This window comes from Dunckerocampus dactyliophorus, chromosome 1 (genome assembly GCF_027744805.1).
Source record: "Dunckerocampus dactyliophorus isolate RoL2022-P2 chromosome 1, RoL_Ddac_1.1, whole genome shotgun sequence".
Classification (NCBI taxonomy): domain Eukaryota; kingdom Metazoa; phylum Chordata; class Actinopteri; order Syngnathiformes; family Syngnathidae; genus Dunckerocampus; species Dunckerocampus dactyliophorus.
Genome location: NC_072819.1, coordinates 41,853,297 through 41,872,864, shown reverse-complemented (window position 1 = coordinate 41,872,864; position 19,568 = coordinate 41,853,297). Strand labels below are relative to the sequence as shown.

General features: G+C 42.1%; 1 protein-coding gene across 2 annotated transcripts in view; it reads left to right on the top strand.

Moving 5' to 3' along the window:
• The first annotated feature begins 4,777 nt into the window (after positions 1 to 4,777).
• The window catches only part of LOC129179791 (adenylate cyclase type 6-like), a 46,761-nt gene continuing 31,970 nt past the window's right edge, over positions 4,778 to 19,568 (top strand). Inside the window, exons 1-3 of one of the 2 annotated variants that reach the window (XM_054773494.1) lie at positions 4,778 to 5,000; positions 9,142 to 9,399; positions 9,476 to 10,418. In XM_054773494.1, the coding sequence (XP_054629469.1) occupies positions 9,380 to 9,399; positions 9,476 to 10,418 (963 nt within the window). In that variant the 5' untranslated portion in view covers positions 4,778 to 5,000; positions 9,142 to 9,379. The remainder of the gene's footprint in view (positions 5,001 to 9,141; positions 9,400 to 9,475; positions 10,419 to 19,568) is intronic. The other variant, XM_054773503.1, reaches the window with a different exon arrangement.

Here is a 19,568-nt window from a genome sequence, read left to right as displayed (position 1 = left end):
AGAAAAGCCTTCTCTGCTGGCCTAAACACGATCAGAAGTATTGACCTACATTTACAACTTAAATTTTAGTATTTGTTCCATTAAATTGTATTAATGTACTCCAATACTCTATGACCGTCATCCCTCATTTATCGTGGTCATTTGGTTCCAGAGCCAAATTCAATATTAATAAACGGAATATTTTTATCGTTAGAGCATAGACAACTTTTTTATGACTTTTTAAATATGATTATTGTTATTATTACAGGCCTGTAGACATGAAATAACATGAAATAATCCCCTTGTATTCACCTTTACACACCTATTATTCTTTGTTTACGCCACATTGCTCCATTGTAATATGCAGGTTACAGGCTCACTGCAGGGACACAAGAGAGGGCCATGGCTTTAAGCATTAGCAAGTTAGCATGCTAAATAGTTTGCCTCCAATGTATTTACTGTACTCTAAAATTAAGAAAGGACAAAGAAGCAAAAACTTCCACTTCCACACGGGATGGGAGGAGAACTTCTTTTCACTCTATTATGTCGGATATGCCATGGCTGACTACATGCAGTGTGACAGTAATCTCATGTCATGTCTCAATAATGGAACATTACTGATGCCTAGTGGCCAGAACACTACATATACAGTACCTTTGTCTTTCAATATTTTTTGACTAATAATATTCTATAGTCAAAACCGTGATTATTTATTATTCACTCATTTTCTATGCCGCTTATACTCACTAGGGTTCACGGGTATGCTGGTGCTGATCCCAGCTGATTTTGGGCGAGAGTGGGTACACTCTGGACTGGTTGCCAGCCAATCGCAAGGCCGATTATTTAATAATTAATTAACTTTTGAAAAAACTCGATAGAGCAAGGGAACTATAATCGAAACCGCAATATTGCGAGGGTCTTCTTTTCTGTAGCGTGTTTATGTTAGATTTTTTTTTTGTCCGATCAGATTTCAGCTTCTAAGTGTTGCCATGTTAATGTAATCTGCACAGGGCCTTCAGAATCAGGCATGCTGGCAGTTGCCACATAAACTCTGCTGTTCTACTTTTCCAGCTAGATTTTTTCCAGCCGAAAGCTAGAAATTGCAAGGAGCTTTTGGCCAACCCTGAAGCCAGTTAGCTTGTCTCAGCCCCGGAAAGTGTTTGTTTGTGACTTCCAGACCAGTGATTACGACCGGTACAACTAGTTTACAGCCTCTAAGGAGCATATCCAATACAATCCACTTTATATTTTAACACTGTTTCCAAAGTGCTGCACAGACTAGTAAAACCCTATACTGTATAATAAGAAGTAAAAGTAAAAACTAAAAAATCAAATTAAAAAAATGACACTTAAAACAGTAAAATATTTGCAACAAGAAGTAAAAACAATAAAAGCAATGAATGTAAAGTTGATAAAAATAAATAAATAATTAAAATCAAAACTAGAATAAATAAAACCAATTAAAACTAAAAAGAAAAAAATAAGGGCCGCACGGTGGTTAGCATGTTGGCCAACACAGGAACAGTCTGGAGATCGAGTAGACCTGGGTTTGATTCTCCCTTGGGCATTTCTGTGTGGAGTTTGCATGTTCTCCCAGTGCGTGTGTGGGTTTTCTCCGGGTACTCCGGCTTCCTCCCACATTCCCCAAAACATGCATGTTAGGTTAATTGGCGACTCTAAATTGTCCATAGGTATGAATGTGAGTGTGAATGGTTGTTTGTATGTTTATATGTGCCCTGCGATTGGCTGGCGACCAGTCCAGGGTGTACCCCGCCTGTCGCCCGAAGTCAGCTGTGATAGGCTCCAGCATGCCCCCACAACCCTAATGAGGATGAAGCGGTATAGAAAATGGATGGATGGAAGAAAAAAATAAGACACAGAAGACCGCACGACTCACGCCGAGTTAAAAGCCAGAGAATAAAGGTGGGTTTTAAGACGAGATTTAAGGCTTTCAATTGTGGGGGCCGTTTTTACATGAGGGGGGAGAGTGTTCCACAGCTTGGGGCCAGCTGCGGAAAAGGCCCGGTCTCCCCTGGTCTTAAGTCTCGTTTTGGGCACCACCAGTTGGAGCTGGCCTCTGGACCTCAATGTACGCGCTGGAGTGTAAATTTGGATGATGTCCGAGATGTACTGAGGGGTCAGTCCATTCAACGCCGTAGAAACAAACAATAAAATCTTAAAATCAATTCTAAAAGGCAAAGGCAACCAGTGCAGGGAGGCTAGAATTGGGGTGATGTGCTCCCTCTTTTTGGTTCCTGTTAAAAGCTGTGCCGCAGAGTTCGGGACTAACTGTAAGTGAGAGAGGAATTTGTAGGTTATTCCAGAGTCAAGTGTATTACAGTAGTCCAGATTTGACATGCATGGCTTGTTCGATGCATTCATGGACACTTGTAACACCACAAGAACGTCTTTATTATGAGTGTATGTGTGGTCTAAGTAAATGGAAATGCAAAGAAAAACATAAGCAGATATTCTTATCACTCACTTTGTAATTCTTAATGCGGAAGTAGAATTTGCAACATTTCCGTATGCTCGTAAATCCTAGAATATTCACTCAAAACTTGACCTTGAATGACGTGTTGTCTTTGAACGCAACTCCTCATAATAACACAGTTATGATTCAGTCTGATTGAAATATTCTGCTCTTAAAGAAACCAGCGTTAGGTAAATACCTTTTCAGACATGTGTGCCATCTCTGAACTTGATTTAAATTTTCAGTTAATTTGCCGCTGTTAATACATACAACTATATCTAATCCTGCCCTGTCATTTATCTTTCTTTCAATAAAATACAGTAAGAATTGACATATTTCAGACATAGTGTGACATGGTGATTAATTATGATTAAGTCAAATTAACTAATCAATTCATTCAGCATATAAAAGAGTATAAAAATACATTGACTGCATTTGATATTTTGCTAGCTAGTGCTAGCGAAAGGATAAAAAAACAAAACAAAAACGCTGTTTTTTTCTCTGTAGAAGGACATCAGCGACATGCACCATCTAGCTCAGATATGCCCCCACCCCTTCAGGATGTAGCGGTACTGCAAGTGCCTCCCTTATGACATTCCTGTGTACTTTATTGTCTGATTAGCAAGAATAATAATGTCACACTTACATTAACGACAGTACACGGGTTGTAGAATGTCATAGTGTATAACAAATGTTTCTGCAACATTATATTACTGGCGACATGCTGACAAACAGAAACTGGCAGGCTCCATGAGCAGGGGCGTACTTACCACTAAGCAAACACAGGCAATCACGTAGGGCCTGAAAATTTCCAGGGGCCCCCAAATGTCTCACAAAAACTGATTATAGATTTTTTTTTTTTTTTATTGAGTACATATTACTGTGGGGAGGTGTTCAGGGCGAGTCCGACCGGTAGATGGCCTCAGGGAAGACCCAAGACACGTTGGAGAAACTATGTTTCCCAACTGGTCTGGGAACGCCACGGGATCCGCCGGGAGCAGCTGGACGAAGTGGCCGGGGAGAGGAAAGTCTGGGCCTCCCTGCTTAGGCTCTTGCCCCCGCGACCCGATCTCGGATACGCGGTAGAAGATGGATGGATGGATGGATGGACATATTACTGTTTTACTCTAAATTCACCTGCTTAAACCTTCATCAACATGCGTAATCTATCATGATCATTTCGACTGCTCTCCCCTCCCTTCTCATTCAATGGACTATTCCATGTTACTGTGCATGTGCACAATGATTCCGGTAAACGTGAGCAAAACAAACTTGTCGGTGCGGTTTGGAGAAAAAAGACGCGGATTTACCCCAGTGGAGCGTAGAAGAGGAGAAGGCGAGGGAAAAACAAACAGTTTGTATCCAATCTACTGTGACTGTCAACGTTTTTCACAGTCACAGCAAACGTTGACACATGATGAGAAGAATGTAGTAGTTTTAGTGATAAAGCTGAGCGTGACGCTTTTTATCACAAAGATGTGAATATTAAAGCGGTAACCTATGTTAAATGTTGCTTAATGTTCCTATAAATTACAGTAAAAGCGTTGAGATGATTTACTTGTTAGGTAATAATCATCCCCCAGGAGGATTTTAAGGATTTTTAGCTCAAGAAATAGGAGAATTTTCTTATATTCACACTTGTTAGTAGATGATAAATTAATATTAGAACAGTGTTAATAATATTATTATAGAATATATATAATTATATATTATTAATAATAATATATTAATATTTAAAACATGTTTTTTTAGGGGGGGAGGATAAACATGGCAATGTAACTAGCAACTTAAGATGACAGATAACTGTAACAGATTTCAAAAGCAGGAAAAAAGTGGCTTAAATTACACACCACCTTTTGTAAAAAGGGGAAATTCAAATGTAAAAAAAAACAACTTTTGGCAGTGCAGTACAAGGATGTGGAGGGCTACAATGACTGTGTTTGCCTTGGGCACCCAAATGACTTAATATGCCCCGGACTCAGTGTACACTCTGATGGGAAGCCACGCTCACGGTGGCCTCACCTTAGGTTTTTTCCCTGTACTTGATCAGGAAATTTGCAAATTCTGTGATTTTTACTTAACAAAATATTACAAACGATTGGAATCATAGAGAAAATACATTTCTAATACAGTTCAATTGACTAATATTAATATTAATTTTGTGTTATTGTTCGTTTTAGTAGTCTGCCGCACATGCCTCCCCTGACAACAGGTCACACTTGACAGGTTTGATGAGCGTGTAGTTCAACCGCCACGGCTCGTCGCAAGAGTTTTATTTTGAAAGCAACAACCGGAAGTTTGGCGTTTGTTGTCTTCCCGCTTTTTAACAGCGGCGCTTTGAGCCGGAGAGGGTCAGGGGGAGGAGATGCACGGGAGTGGAGCAAGAAGACTACATGAGGAGAGCCACAGGGTGAGCAATTCTTGGTGATCATCCTTGGACAGCTAGCCCACCAATGGTCCTCCACCCTGGACTCTCACACCGAAGACCTCACCGAATCGGCTCGTTCGCTGCGGTCGTGTCGGCCAGCGGGATGAGGAGATGATCACGGTGAGTCCGCCCCGTCTCTCGTCAAGTGGAGGACAGGCTGACATATATAATAGATGTTCTCCTGTCACACGTCTCCGAAGATGTTGCTCTCCGTCAGAGCGGAGTGAATGACATAGCTGGCGTCTGTTGCTAGAGGCCGCCATTCTTCTTCTGCTGCTGCTGCTTGGTGGCAAAGGAGAATGGCCGGTGCATGTCTTCCATTGGAGGCTAACAACACAATATATATATATATATACCATATATGTGGGTGTGTGTTTGGTCATATTTTGGGGCTGCACCTCAGTTTATAGTGATGACACTAAGGGGAGCATGTGTGTTTTAATAACATATACGTCAACGTAAAGCCTTCCTGTGCAGCTTCATCAAGAATGAATTGCATCACCTGACTGATGCTGAGGAATGCACAGCAGTAATCGCATGTCAGTAAATGGCTGCGAGGATGACAATTAATTAGAATGGTGAATGGTTGTGGCTGTCCACTGGTCCCCTGGACGAATGGTCCCTGCTATGGTAGTCACATAGGCCAGGCTGTTACGTAACAAGAAGCCTACGCTGTTTGAATGCGGTCCCGCACACACGGCCTGTGCGTGGTCCTCTCCGCTACATTTCTCACCATCCGCATTTTATTAAAACCTAAGTGCACTCTTAATTTCCCGGCTGATGCCTTGATTATTTTAGCACCTGGATAACATCGTAAAGTCTTGATGAATGACTTTGTTTTTGCTGGGGCTTTTAGCGCCAGTGTAGCGGCTGTCCGGTTAAAATGGCCCCTGTAGGAATAGTCACACGCACGCCCTCGCTTCTCCTCCACGACACACACCGAGCCGCCCCAGCAGCCGCAGCAGCAGCAGCAGCAGCACCGCGAGAGGGACCACGCTGGTCGACCTTGTGCAGGGGAGAAGAGGGACGAAGCCGGCGAAGGTGGTAGGGAGGAGGGGTGCATGTGTGTGTGTGTGTGTGTGTTTGAGGGGGGGGGGTCTCCTTGAATCTGGTCGATCTGCATACAGGGAGGAGGAGGAGGAAGAGGGGGGCTTGGACGTGCCAGAGAAGGTGCATGCAGGCAAGATATTGAAGGAAATGCTATTTTTGCTTCATCAACACAGTAAGTTTCCCTGGTGAGGCGGTGGGAGGTCTGCAGGCCTGGTAGTATCATCTGGAACCAGGTGCTGAGACAGATGTTCTATATGCCAGTGCACTTTAGGAATAAGGCTATGCAGTCTAGGCTATATGCATAGATTGAATAGATGAACAGACTGAATAGAATACCCTCTGAATCGATGTGAATGTGAGTGTACATACTGGTTTCTCTCTCCCTGTTTCAGTTTTGTGCATGGTTACTGCTTTGCTCGAAGTTTTCCAAGTAGACACTATGAGGTACTATTTGTAGTACCTGGTAAACCGAGATTCTAAGATGGTGACATAATCCACTACTCATTGGTTGAGCAAATTTGCCTTCTTTGACATTATTGTATCGTTTGAATCATTTGCGATTTGGCATTCGCAGCCCTGCATATTCGCAGATTTCCATCCATCCTTCCATCCATTCATCCATCCATCTGTTTTCTATAATGCTTGTCCTCATTAGGGTAACGGGTGAGCTGGAGCCGATCTCAGCTGAGAGGCTGGGGACACTTGGCTATTCAGGCTTATTCTCTTCCATTTGTCTTCTTTTTTTCACAGAAAACCCATCTCATCCACCCTAAGTCTGTTATAATTTATAAATCCGCCATACTGAAGTAGAAAATGTATACCATGCTAATTCAGCATTCATGTACTTAATGACGTGATGTCGGTGTAAGATAGCAGTGCCACACATGGCTACGCTGCTGCGGCAGCACTAGCTTTCAGCGGTCAACGTTGTTACTATCTGGCCTTAAAACATGTAGCGAGATAAACACAAGCTAATGTGGGATCGTAAATCTTTTCTGAAATTAGAACAGGCAAGCAGTGTGGATTATGTAGAAGCGGCATTGGAAGAACACCTGCGTCATCTGCAACTGCGAAGCCGTGTACCACCTCTAGCCACTTTACCCAAAGCGTGGTTGTCGCAGTCGCCTGCGGAACAGGCTAGAGGTTAGACCGTGACTCTGATTCCATCTGTTCTCCTATCAATCATCTTTCATTATTGTGAGGTATATATTATTGGGCTTAGAATGCCAAACATTTTTCGTGAGTGTCTATTATTTGTGTCTTTTGACTATTCGTGAGGTTTCTTGGAATGTAACCTCCATGAACAGCTGGGATCTACCGTACACGGCTTGAAATAAGTAGACTTTGTTTTGAGGCGTTGCAGTAAAATTCATTTCCATACTGTAGTCAACAGCCACTTGCTGCGATGCAAACACGGGTGCCCAAAGTATGTTCTCCTCCACTGTTGAGTATCTCGTTTCAGATGATGCGTTCAGTGTGTTGTGGTACAGTATCTCACAAAAACACCTCTTACATTTCGACAACCATTATGATTATAGTGAAGCGTCTCATTCCCAATACTATAGAATTTAGACTTGGACATACTTTAGAGTAGCCGTCAGTGTACACCTTGTGCAGCAGTGTAGATGTTCTATCCACTGAAAATTACTCAACACACAGCCATTGTTGTCTAAATAGCTGGTACCACAAGTGAGTAGCAAGTCTTGTCTTGCTTACAGTTAAGCATGGTGGTGGTAGTGTCATGGTCTACGGCTGCGTGAGCGCTGCAGGTACTGGGGAGCTGCAGTTCATTGAGGGAAATCCTCAAGTGGAAGGTAAAAAGGTGGTATTTATATAGCACTAAATCAGAAGTTCATGTGTAGGCCCATGCTGTCTTTATATTTAAAGCGCTTGACTAAACATGGCCACGGTTTTAATTTAGAGGGAAACACTGAAAGCATGCATGACTGATATAGTTAGCAGAGAGTGGCCAACTTGCACATGTTTATGTAACACATTTCATATTGTATACAATGGTAATAGAGTCCCACAGCTACAAAGACGTGTGTCTATACAGATATACAGTGCAGAGACATACTGTATAAAGATAACAAATTATACATGAAATGGTCACGTGTCAACAAAGCATGTTAGACTGCAGTACAATTGACAAGTTTGGGAAGAACAGAATTTTTAAGCCACTGTGTTAAATATTGATGGAAAACATGTACACGTTTTAATAAACATCTGAAAAATACAATATAAGTGGTGTCCTAGCTACTCCACTAACATTTTCAAGCATTAAAGAAGGTGATCCTGGGTCACCATGACATTGATAGAAACCCTGTTCTCAGTCACAGGGTGGTATTGGCACCCTTGTGATTTTAAGGCTGTGCTTCAGGGCCCACAAATGTGTAGCTTTTCCATGGTGAATATTATCCGACTACAGTGGAACCTTTGTTAGCGTTGTTAATTCCTTCCAGAAGGTCTGACTCTAACCGAAATGAATGCTAACCAAATAAATTTTTCCCATAAGAAATCATGTCAGTATAATGAATCCGTTCCAGAAAGTCAAAAATGTTAACACAAAACAAATTTTTGTAGTTTTACATTTATAGTTTTACGTGCAGAAAACTATTTGTAATGCATGTAAACACATATAAGTGATGAATGAAAAGGATACATTGAAGGTTACTTTTACTTTCATTGAAGATGTGATTCTTGCCCGTGATTCTTTCCCCAAAGACACGATATGACTGCGAGATCACCCACCACCACCTTCCTGTTTTGACATGAGTTGTTTCTTGAATTCAATAGTGTTTCTCATCTCAATACTGTGAACCAAAATGGAGCCAAAGAATGGTGCAAGTGACAGCATTTTGATAAGGAAGGTGAGAAACACGACTGAATTCAAGAAATAACTCATGACCAAACAGGAAGATGGTGTCCACCTGGTGTGTCACTGCCACATTGTGTCTTTGGGCACAGTAGTCTTCAATGAAGGTAAAAGTAACCTTAAATGTTCTTCTATCCCTTTTGTTCGTCATTTATATGCATTTAGATTTGCTTTATGCATGTAAAACTAGAATTATAAAACTATAAAAACATATTTTATGTTAACATTTTTGAGAGACAACTGCTGATGACATCATAGATGGGCGACATAACTTTTTTTTTTTTAGAACATAAGTGTTTGAGCAAGCTTTCCTGTCTATGTGACTTTCTCATCTAGAGCCAGCGAAACCGGTGGAGACAGGCCTGACAGCAGAGACGGGTCCTCTCAAAGACCTTTACACTTTGATCCCTGATTTTGGCGCAGACGTCTGGAGCTTTGTGGTAAACATTTTGACTCCATCCAGTCACCCCTAGCGTGCGGCCCTAAGGAGTGGCTACCAGAAACCCCTCGCTGCTTCAAAACTTTGTCCAGGGGGATAAATGAGTGAGCCGGCTGCAAGGGAAAGGGCGGGGACATGTACCAGAACCCCAACAGGTAAATACAGAAATCAGATGGAATTATTCCATTTTGTGCATATTTTTCTTTTACCTGTGTGCCTCTGTTCATACAGAATGTCCTGGTTCAGTGGGTTCCTAGTTGCCAGAGTGGATGACCGAAAGACTGCGTGGGGGGAGCGCAATGGCAAGAAGTCCAAACGGAGGGGAGGCTCATCTCTGTGTAACCCACGTTACATGAGCTGTCTGCGGGACCCAGATGCTATGGAGCCCCCCTCTGGAGCCCCCCTCCATCAGCACCACCGTGGAGGGGTGCCAGGGGCCATGGGAGGCGGGAGCAACTTTGGCGCCCGTTGCGGATGGCAGGAGGACCACTACGGCAAAAGGGGCGGGCCTCACAGCCACAGGGAAGGGGTGGGGTTGAAATCAGTGGACTTGGACTTTGAGGATGGGGAGTTGAAGGGCAGGAAAGGCGGGTGTAACGGCGGAAGTGGCGACATGGGAGACGACAGCGCCAACGGTGCCGGGGTGGTGACGGCTGCGGACTGCTGGCTCAGGGTGGTGCGGGTATTCCAATCGAAAAAGTTCCAGTCCCGCAAACTGGAGCGCCTATACCAGCGTTACTTTTTCAGGCTCAACCAGAGCTCCTTGACCATGCTGATGGGGGTACTCGTGATTGTGTGCGGCATCATGCTGACCTTCCACTGTGTCCACGCCCCCCCTCATGTGGCCTATTCGTCCACCTTGTCAGTGGCAATGGCGCTCTTCATGGCTCTTATGGTAGTGTGCAACCGCAACGGCTTCCATCAGGACTACATGTGGATGGTCAGCTACCTGGTCATTGGTGTCTTGCTGTCAGTCCAAGTGTTCGGAGTGCTGATGGTGGCACCCCGGAGCGCTTCGGAGGGCATCTGGTGGTCTGTGTTTTTCATATACATCATCTACACCCTCCTACCTGTGAGGATGAGGGCGGCCGTGTTAAGCGGAGCTGTGTTGTCCATCATACACGTGGTCACCACCTGGCAGCTCAACCAGGAGGACAAGTTCGTTTGGAAACAGGTGAGAGAAGCTTGACAACTGTCTGGTTACGCTGCATGCTTTGCTCAGCACGGTTGACTTGAACTGACACAGATGGTAAACAGCATGGAAAATAAGTTGACAGTTCTGCATTGAGAAAGCCTTTCAGGATTCTGCTTGTTTTATTTGAGTTTTTTTAGCTATGTAAACTTTTTTTACTTTCTATCAGTGACGTGCAGTGAGGTTCATCGGCTGACTCCGTTGGAGAATTTTTTTTATGTCAACACAAGTTGCTCATTAAAAGGATAACAAGAAAAAAAACCAGATACAAGTGTTTTCAAATACTTCTTAGTCCCATTTATTTATTTCTTTCTTTATTTCTAAACTGAAAAACATTGATAGCCTTACCTCATATTTTTATGTGTACCCTGTCATCCAGGAAAAGTTACTTTGTGGTAAAAGTCTGATCACCTTCTGTTTTGTCTGAAAGTCCAATTTGGAGAAGTCTGCCTAACCTGCCTCCCCTGACTGTACGTCACTGATTTCTACTTACTTGCTCACATGCTGTGGTTTAATGGGTTATAGTCTTGGTTTAACCCCTCTAGTTCAATGTAAGAATAGCTTTTGTAACATTCTAGAGTGATACTTCAGAGCAGACTGGGGTTAAAAAGCACTGTTTTTAGATTGTATGAAACTGATTGTTGATGAATGCATCATGAAGCCAAAATGGAATGCAGTACTTGGTTTCAAACAGCAGAGGCACTGTTGAATCACTCAAGTAGTGATCTAAAGAAGAACATGATGTCATACACGGGAAGTTGGTTGGTTGGTTGAATTTATTTCGAACACGCATATGTCCGAAAAGGAGTAGGAAGAAGCAGAGCTTATTTAATCCTACCCCCTCTTCGTAGCACATCAATTGCTAATACATGTGTGTACATACAAACACGTGCATACATATATATACACCTACATCTGCACCTACACAAGTACGCACATATTTACATATACAGTATACAGGTACACAAATGCTAAAAAAAAAAAAAAAAAGTTTTTATTTTTTTTTCCATTTTTTCCTCCTTCTCCTTTCCTTTTCCCTTTCTATTTATCCTGTCCTTTCTCTCCTGTTGATATCCACATCGTCTTTAGTGTTGCACTGCTAGTGACGCTGGGTTTCATAGGAGATCCTTTTACAGAATGATTTCATTAAAAATAATGTATATTATCAGTTGAGTGATCATTAACTCGATCAGGGAAAATAGTCAAATGCCCTTACCTATTGATAAGGGTACACAAGGATAAGTATTTTATGGTGCTTTTTAAATGTCTAGATTAGGCTGAGCTGCAAGTTTGTGAGGAAAAAAGAAAGCAAAGAAACATTAATAGTTTGTTTTGGACTGGTGACATGAAGTTTTAGACTTTGGCTAACGCTTCAGAGCAATGAAAAGCAGCCTTTGGGTTCACATACTGAAAAATATCTTGCTTTTTTTTGCCTGCTATGTGCTCCACTATGTTCACCAGACAGTCACTAAATTCTGTCTCTTGTTTGATTTCAGGAGGGTGGAGTACAGTGGGGTTCTGTGTGTGTGTGTGTGTGTGTGTGTGTGTGTGCGTTTTGGCTTCAAAATCATTGTTGAGAGCATTTGGGGGAAGGAAAACAGTCAAGTTGTATGCAGTTAAACCATAACAATAATCTGTACTTATGAGATAAGTACAGTCATGAAGATTTTCTACGAAGTCACATATGTGATGATGAAATTAAGTTATGCAAGAAACACAGCACATTTACTGTCAGTTTTAATAGATAAATTACAGGTTTTTTTTGGTTGGTAACAGTAGATCACAATTCTTATTTTTAAGGACTCAATTTGATGAACCAAACAAATAAATATTGATTTAATAGTAGCAGCTCTGAAACATATAACTAGACAGCTCAAAGGCACTCTAGTTGAGTGCTAACTTATAACCAAAGAGGAAATGATGATGTACATACTAATTTATGACATCTGATTACATTTAAAATGTGTCTTTCATATTTATGATGAGCTAAGATTGTGTGAACAGACATTGTGGTAACGTCTCATATTTTGTCACCACGTCACATCTGCCCACGGATATGTTGTGCGGCTGTGTGGCTCTTGTTGTACACTGTGTTGTTTGTGCGTCATGCCAAGGACCTGGGGGCTTGCTGAAGGTCAGCCTCGGCTGGATGGCTCTGTGCTTGTCAGTGTGCGCGCTGTGTGACAGTGGGACAGTACCATGATATAACGCAGGATCACTCTGGTCTCTGTGCTGACACACAAGAGATGCTTTGTGCTTTACCCCGCGGGGTGGGGCCAAGGTGGCGAGGACGAGGGGCGCACACTATGGTGGCTACTCGCATTCTGACCTGCTGATCTGCCTTTTCTAACCCTTTATTGGGGAAAAAATGTCAGATTAGGTGACTTTTTTACAGTCATTAAATGATGGAAAGTCTTTCTTATGGAGTGGGTTCATGGGAACTCTGGACTGTTTACCATCAAGTACACAATATACCATAGTGCAATCCATCACCCGCTCTGACAATGTTTGCCTTCTTTAAGAGAATGAATGCTGTGAGATAACTGTGGCCCAGTGATGCTGTGTGTATTCCTAAGGTCGCCCGTGCTCTACGAAGCAGAGTTTTACAGTGTCATTAATCATGGCTTCTCACTTGTGTGCAAGTATTTCCTCTTTCTCCAATAACTCATTAACTCTACTGGGTTTCTGTTGGTGTTGATGGGCGCTGATAACGATAAAGAGTGGATCCTCATTTCTGCTTGTTGCGGATTCCACAAATGTGCTGTTCAGTGAGATAGCGAGGTTTTCTAATGACTCATCCTGTCGCTACTCTAAAGTTAAAGTTCATATAAGAAGATGGCAAAAACTATTATAGCACAAAGCGCTATACAGTTGTCCCTCGCAATATCGTGGTTCAATTGTTGCTAATTAATTAAGTAGTATTAGTAGTATTCTGGTCACTGGGCGTCAGTAATGACTAGGGATGAGTACCTTTCACATTTGAACTGATACGGTACCGATACCCGAAATGGAAATAACCTGATCCAGAATTCCTTTTTAAACTTTACGTAGCATTTCAACATTCTTAGCCTTAAAAGTATGAAAATACCACGTTTAATATTACTCAGTAAAAGCAATAAAACCCTTTAATAGGGTCACACTAACATACACTCCAATTTCAAAATATTGACTTTTTTTTGTTTTAATGAGCAGCATCACAAACAAGAGCTGCCACTCACTGGGGGACGGGGAGAGCGAGGAGAATGTGCCATGTGCCAGTTGTCATGCTAACGACAGTGCAGTGCGGTGAGTGAGAGGCTCACTGACTGGCATTCATCAGCTTGTGGGAGGAGCGATCACATTAATGAATTAACTTTTCTTTTGACCTGTCTTTATTGTGTGCATGAATGTATTGTGGAGTAATGCCATGTTTTTGACTTCAAGGATTATTTTCTATTAATTTATATTGGAAGTCCCCCGACGTTCCCCCGACAACCAATGTTCCCCCTCATTTTTCAAGCATCTGAGCATACACAAAAACGAATTGAGCATTCCTTGGGCCTCCGTGAGCACCATCAGACACGCACACTATAGTATCACACCTGTCCTAAACCTGGGAAACCTCATAACTGAGAACATCCATTCAGTCATGCTTTGTATATGACTGGTTTCAAACAGATGGCAAGGAGGATTTATACACTTTTCTCAGACAGGCATGAACATTTTTGTCACATTTCTGTCTTGTTTAAACACTCTCAAAGTTGACAACTTTGTTTTAATTTTAATGAGCAACCTTCGAGGTTAAACAGAATTATTGACTCACGCATATTTCACTCCGTGCCTCTTCGTCCTGGCGCCGCTCCGCTGAAGCGTTTTTGTATCGTTGTTAAAATATATTGCTGCAGTACTCCTCATGTGGCAGTCCTCCTCGTCCTCCTCGAACCGAAGATTAGTTTATTCCGTAATGGCGCCCTACAGCAGCGTAACTTCTACCTTCCTTCAGCATGTCCAGGAGTCGAACTTTTTGTGCGATGGATGGCTTGCTCTGCCTTTTGGGCGCAGACTGTTTCGTCGACGTTGTGGGTTTTGTTGGGGAGAAAACTTGCAAGTCACACTTCAAGGCAAGCTGTTTGCTAGCGATAAACACAAGTTACAACAGGAGAGGAGCAAATAAGGAAGTGGAACACAATGTGCAGGTTCTCCGCTAGCCAATCATGTCGCAGAACACAATGCGTGCTCACACGCTGTAAAAAAAAAAAAAAAGCAAAAAAATTGCACAAAAAAAAACCCTGCGAAAGGCCGCGAAAGAGCCAGGCCGCGAAAGGTAAACCGCGATGGAGCGAGGGAACACTGTATTTAATTATATCGGCCTGCATCTAAAATCTCTGATATTGGCACTTTGATACAAGCAATCGATTCCAAACTCCGCTCCAGCACGTCTATCCAGCAGTGACCGGATACGGCCCACGTGATTACATGGGTCCCTTTTTCTCATACCTACTGTTTCTGATTATTGTTGTGTTTGAGTAATATCTCTTGATGAAGCGTTTTCTTAAATTCCACACTACCAAATAAGTAATAAAAGTATGTATGATTTCATATTGGATTGATACCGGTATTGGACGATATTCATGGCTGCAATATCGGTATCGGATCAAAAGTGACAGTGTTATATCGACACACCCCTAATAGCTATACCAGGGGTGCTCACACTTTTTCAGCCTGCAAGCGACTTTTAAAATGACCAAGTCCCAAAGAAATACCTCCTACTATAAAAAGAGAAACTATATATTTACTGTCTTTATAAATATGCGTATATATGTACGTTGTAGTCTATATGTGCCCTGCGATTGGCTGGCGACCAGTCCAGGGTGTACCCCGCCTGTCGCCCGAAGTCAGCTGGGATAGGCTCCAGCATACGCGACCCTAAAGAGGAGAAGCGGCATAGAAAATGGATGGATGGATGTACGTTGTACATGTATATCGGAGTGGATGCATTTTTCAGTATGCGAATCGCTTTCTTTCTATAAGACATACAGTAAACATACGGTAAACTTTGAAACTACTGCACTAAATACTAATGATTAGTATTTCACATTCACAGTTTCAAAGTTTACAGGTCATCAAAGTAGTTGATATCATTCAGTAATTCACAATTCAATTCAATATAGCAATAAAGATAATTACACATAATTATTCCATAGTTGTGTACACAACCTGAATACCGGTCAGTCAGAATAGCTACGTGTTCATTAGACACACGGTTCATGTATTAGCATTTGCTGTGAAACATTACAAATATACAAGAAGTGACAATGATTATGCAAAAGACAATACAGCCGAAGTGAACATATTAAAAAAGTTGCAGCAATGGCCACATTTTACAATTAATCATGAAATCATACTTTAAGAAACAGAAGTGCAGAAAACACGAAAACACATTTCTATAGTGGGATTCAGGACGCGCAGCAAAGCCATCAAACAATTCACTTTTTTCTACATAGCTAGCCGTTATAAGTGAACGGATGACTTTTGTCATCGATACAAGCGTCGTACCGCTGAGTTAGTTTATCCGTAATCTGAATAATAAAGATGAATGTTGCATCTCTGTGTGGAGCTTGCGATGTCTGTTCACCACTTCATCTTTGCCAATAGCTTAATAGTGAGCGGCCATCTCAGAAAAAAAATTACCATGCGCTGTCTCCACGGGTGTCATTCTTGGCTGGTTCATTCTGTCATGAAACGTGGAGCTGTTGAGTGCTTGACCCCCAGTATGCAGAGACAAGTCGGTGGTGGAAAATAAAAATACTTTAATAAAGCAGGTGCAGGATAAACAACAGAAAGCGACAGAGGTGGAATTGGGCTCTGTGAAAAATCATACACTGTGGTCCCAGGCAGTAGGAACAGGTCGGAGGAATGTTCATGTGACGGCACAGGCAACAAGCAAAGATAAAATGAACCAGCACCATACGTGAGACAACGTTGAGCTTTTAAAACACACTAATTGCGATTGCGGCCAGCTGTGTACAATACCATTGTGGTGAAGTGGTACCAAAATAAGAGCGCAGGACAGGAAGTGCTCACTCCTGTCCTGCGGAACATGATAAAATGACTACTCAAGACTAAACACAGTTGTAACCTAGGAACAACAATAGTTGCTGTCTTCTCTCGTGACAGTCATTTAAATAGTGGTGTCTCACATGTCCACTAAATTGACCAATTATTTACTCTGTACAACCACCTAGCATTATATAATGCATGTCATAAGTATGCCACATACACCAGGTATCAAACATCATATTTCGATCAGAGGTTTGAAAGACATGCATTTTTAGCATCATAATCAGCATAAGAATTGTCATACTCTTTATAGAATACAAGTACGGTCATATGCAGCCATGTGATGCTTATCCGTGTATTCTCAAATAAGACATATTCAACCGAACAATAATTCGGGTCAAATGTACAGCATACATGTACCACTGGCATATTTGGGGCTTTAACCTGGATTGTGTTGCGAGTGAACAATGGCATTTGAAGAGAGATGGGGAGTGTTTTGGAGCTGAATCAATCACTTTTATTGGAAATTTTGATCAGGGGAAATTGGAAGAAAACGTCAACATCAACCTTTCTTTGACTGAGTGCATCTTTTCCCTATTGTTCATTTTTTCCACCATGTTTTATTTGCTTTAAAGCCAATGTTGATAGATGTTGTAAAGATGCCGGTGACAAAAGTGATTTGAGAGGTCAAAGACTGTTTCCTAAAAATACCCAGCTCTCGGCGTTTCTGCTAACTGTTGCGTCACATGGTACAGTTGTATCAGAGCTTGCATCAGAACAAGAGGCAAGTCACTCTCTAGACCCCATTTTTATCCTACGTACACATGGGCCAATCCTAAAAAAAAGCATACTGTCAAACTGTACTTTTTAGGTTTCAAGGATCATTACTCCTTACTAGATTAAATATCTTTATTAAGTCATTACTAGATACTACTACTGCAAATCATTTTATGCTAAAAGTGACTGAAAATTGCCCGTCGCCCAATGCCAAGAACTCCATAATTTCTTGTAGTAGTTTAAGTTATTTTTTAGGACACCCTTATTTTGTTACCACAAGTTAACAGGATGTGGCATGCAGTGCTCATATTTTGAAGGCTGGAAGTGTGTTGTGTTTGTTGAGAAGGTCTCTTGACTGTTGATAAAGAGACAAACTGTTTACATGAACAAATGTGCCTCCTGCAGTCTTGCTCCCCGTCCTTTATTTATACCGAACTTCCACCATATCAGTGGGTATCCTGAAACCCTTTGCTTTGCTTTGCTCTTTTCACTGCTCATACGTGCTAACAGCGGGCTGCTGCCTGGCTATGTGCTTTGGCTAGCATTAGCTTTAGGCTCGATTGCTAGCTGTCAGTCTGGTAGAGCCAAGGGGACAGCGGCAGACTTCCAGACCTTTGCGGAGGCAGATAAGATCAGTGGATAAAATCACTTGTATTTGTAAGGATTGGCTGACCGCCGATACCTCAAACTTAAGGAAAAATGAGTTCCACAGATCTACCTCCTACTATAAACATAGAAAATATATATAAATATGAATATATATGTATGTTGTACATGTATATTATGGGTGCACACACTTTTTCAGCATGCAAGTTACAAGAGTCAATCTTGTATTAAATGGGTGTTTTTTAAAATCTAAGAAGTGATTTAAAATAGTTGTCCTGGGAGTCATTATGTATGGTCTAAAATGTTGATCAAAAAGTGAAGATGCATTTTAATCAGACTAACTTCACACCATGTTGATCCCGTCAGCTGTTCACAGCTCCACAGACGCTTGCGGTGCTGGAACGTTCCTGTGTTCATTATGCATCAAGATGGGACACTTGCATCCCAGCGGGGCAAGTGTCAATGTATGATCACCTGTGAACCTGAAGTCTGAAGCCATGCACGAGGGAGTGAGGGGTCAGCAAGTCGGCACAATTGCAAGAGAATCCGATATTCCCCCAACGCACTCCCTCCACCGGCTCCTAGATAAATAATTTGTGTGCTTAACGTGGCAACAGCATTTTAACGAGGAGACCTGTCACATGTACACTTTGGTCACAACTACGATGCGTGCCGTTTGATCAGGGCCTCTCCCTCACGCAAGCAAACACATACCCACACACACACACACACACACACACACACAACTTGTCTTGACGAATAGAGGTTATAGTGCATGAAAATTAAGCACTTGAATGTGATTTTATTCCTGTTTCCTGTTGTACAGTTTCTGCTAGTTACAGTTCTATAATTGCCTTTACATGGTGATACACACACACATTTTCTTTCACATGTAAAGGCCAATAGGACAGCTGGAAATCAACTACCAGTTCACCATCACTTCTGAGAATCATGGGGAATAAACAGCATTGCTAAGTGTCTCCCTCTGTGCTTGTGCTCAGTTGGTCCAGTGGTTGCCATGGACACAAGTATGACTCAAGCCACCAAGACCCGGTTAATTCTGCTGGTTTACAATTAGGTAATTGCCGTTTCAAGTAAAGACACCCTACAAAAAAGAAAACCAAGAATTTGCAACATGGATTTGTGCTATTCGCTTCTTAGGCGAATCGGATGGGCCAAGGATGTATGACAGAGGGCTCTGAGCTTTGTAGACTCGTTACTGTTTCTCTGCTGCTTTGCCACATCTCCCCTCCCTTAGTGTCGTAATGAGACGGCCCATAATTAAACATGTGTCATATGAGTGGGGGTGGTCAGGAGTCAGGAGAGAGGAGAGATACACAGGATTTTGTCTGGTTCGGAGAACTTGTCATGACTGGGCATGTTTTTCGACTCGATGCTGCAGAAAGCTCCACAATAATGATTGGCTGCTTTATGTCGCCATCAAAATTGAACTATGTCATCAAGCATATTTATGGCTGTGGCTTATGCGCCAAAGTTAGACATTTGCCCTCTGCCTATTGGCTTTCTCCCCAAGGACACCGTCAACCACTTTGTTTTGAGACCAATTTTATTTCCTCAATTTTGACCCTTTTCATTTAGGTTTTTCTATTCTTTAAAATGAAAGTACGTTTGCGTTCGTCCAGTAATGGAATGCTTTAGTAGTCACACGCTCTTCACAGAAATCACACCTGCTTGGTTGCCAAGTGAAAT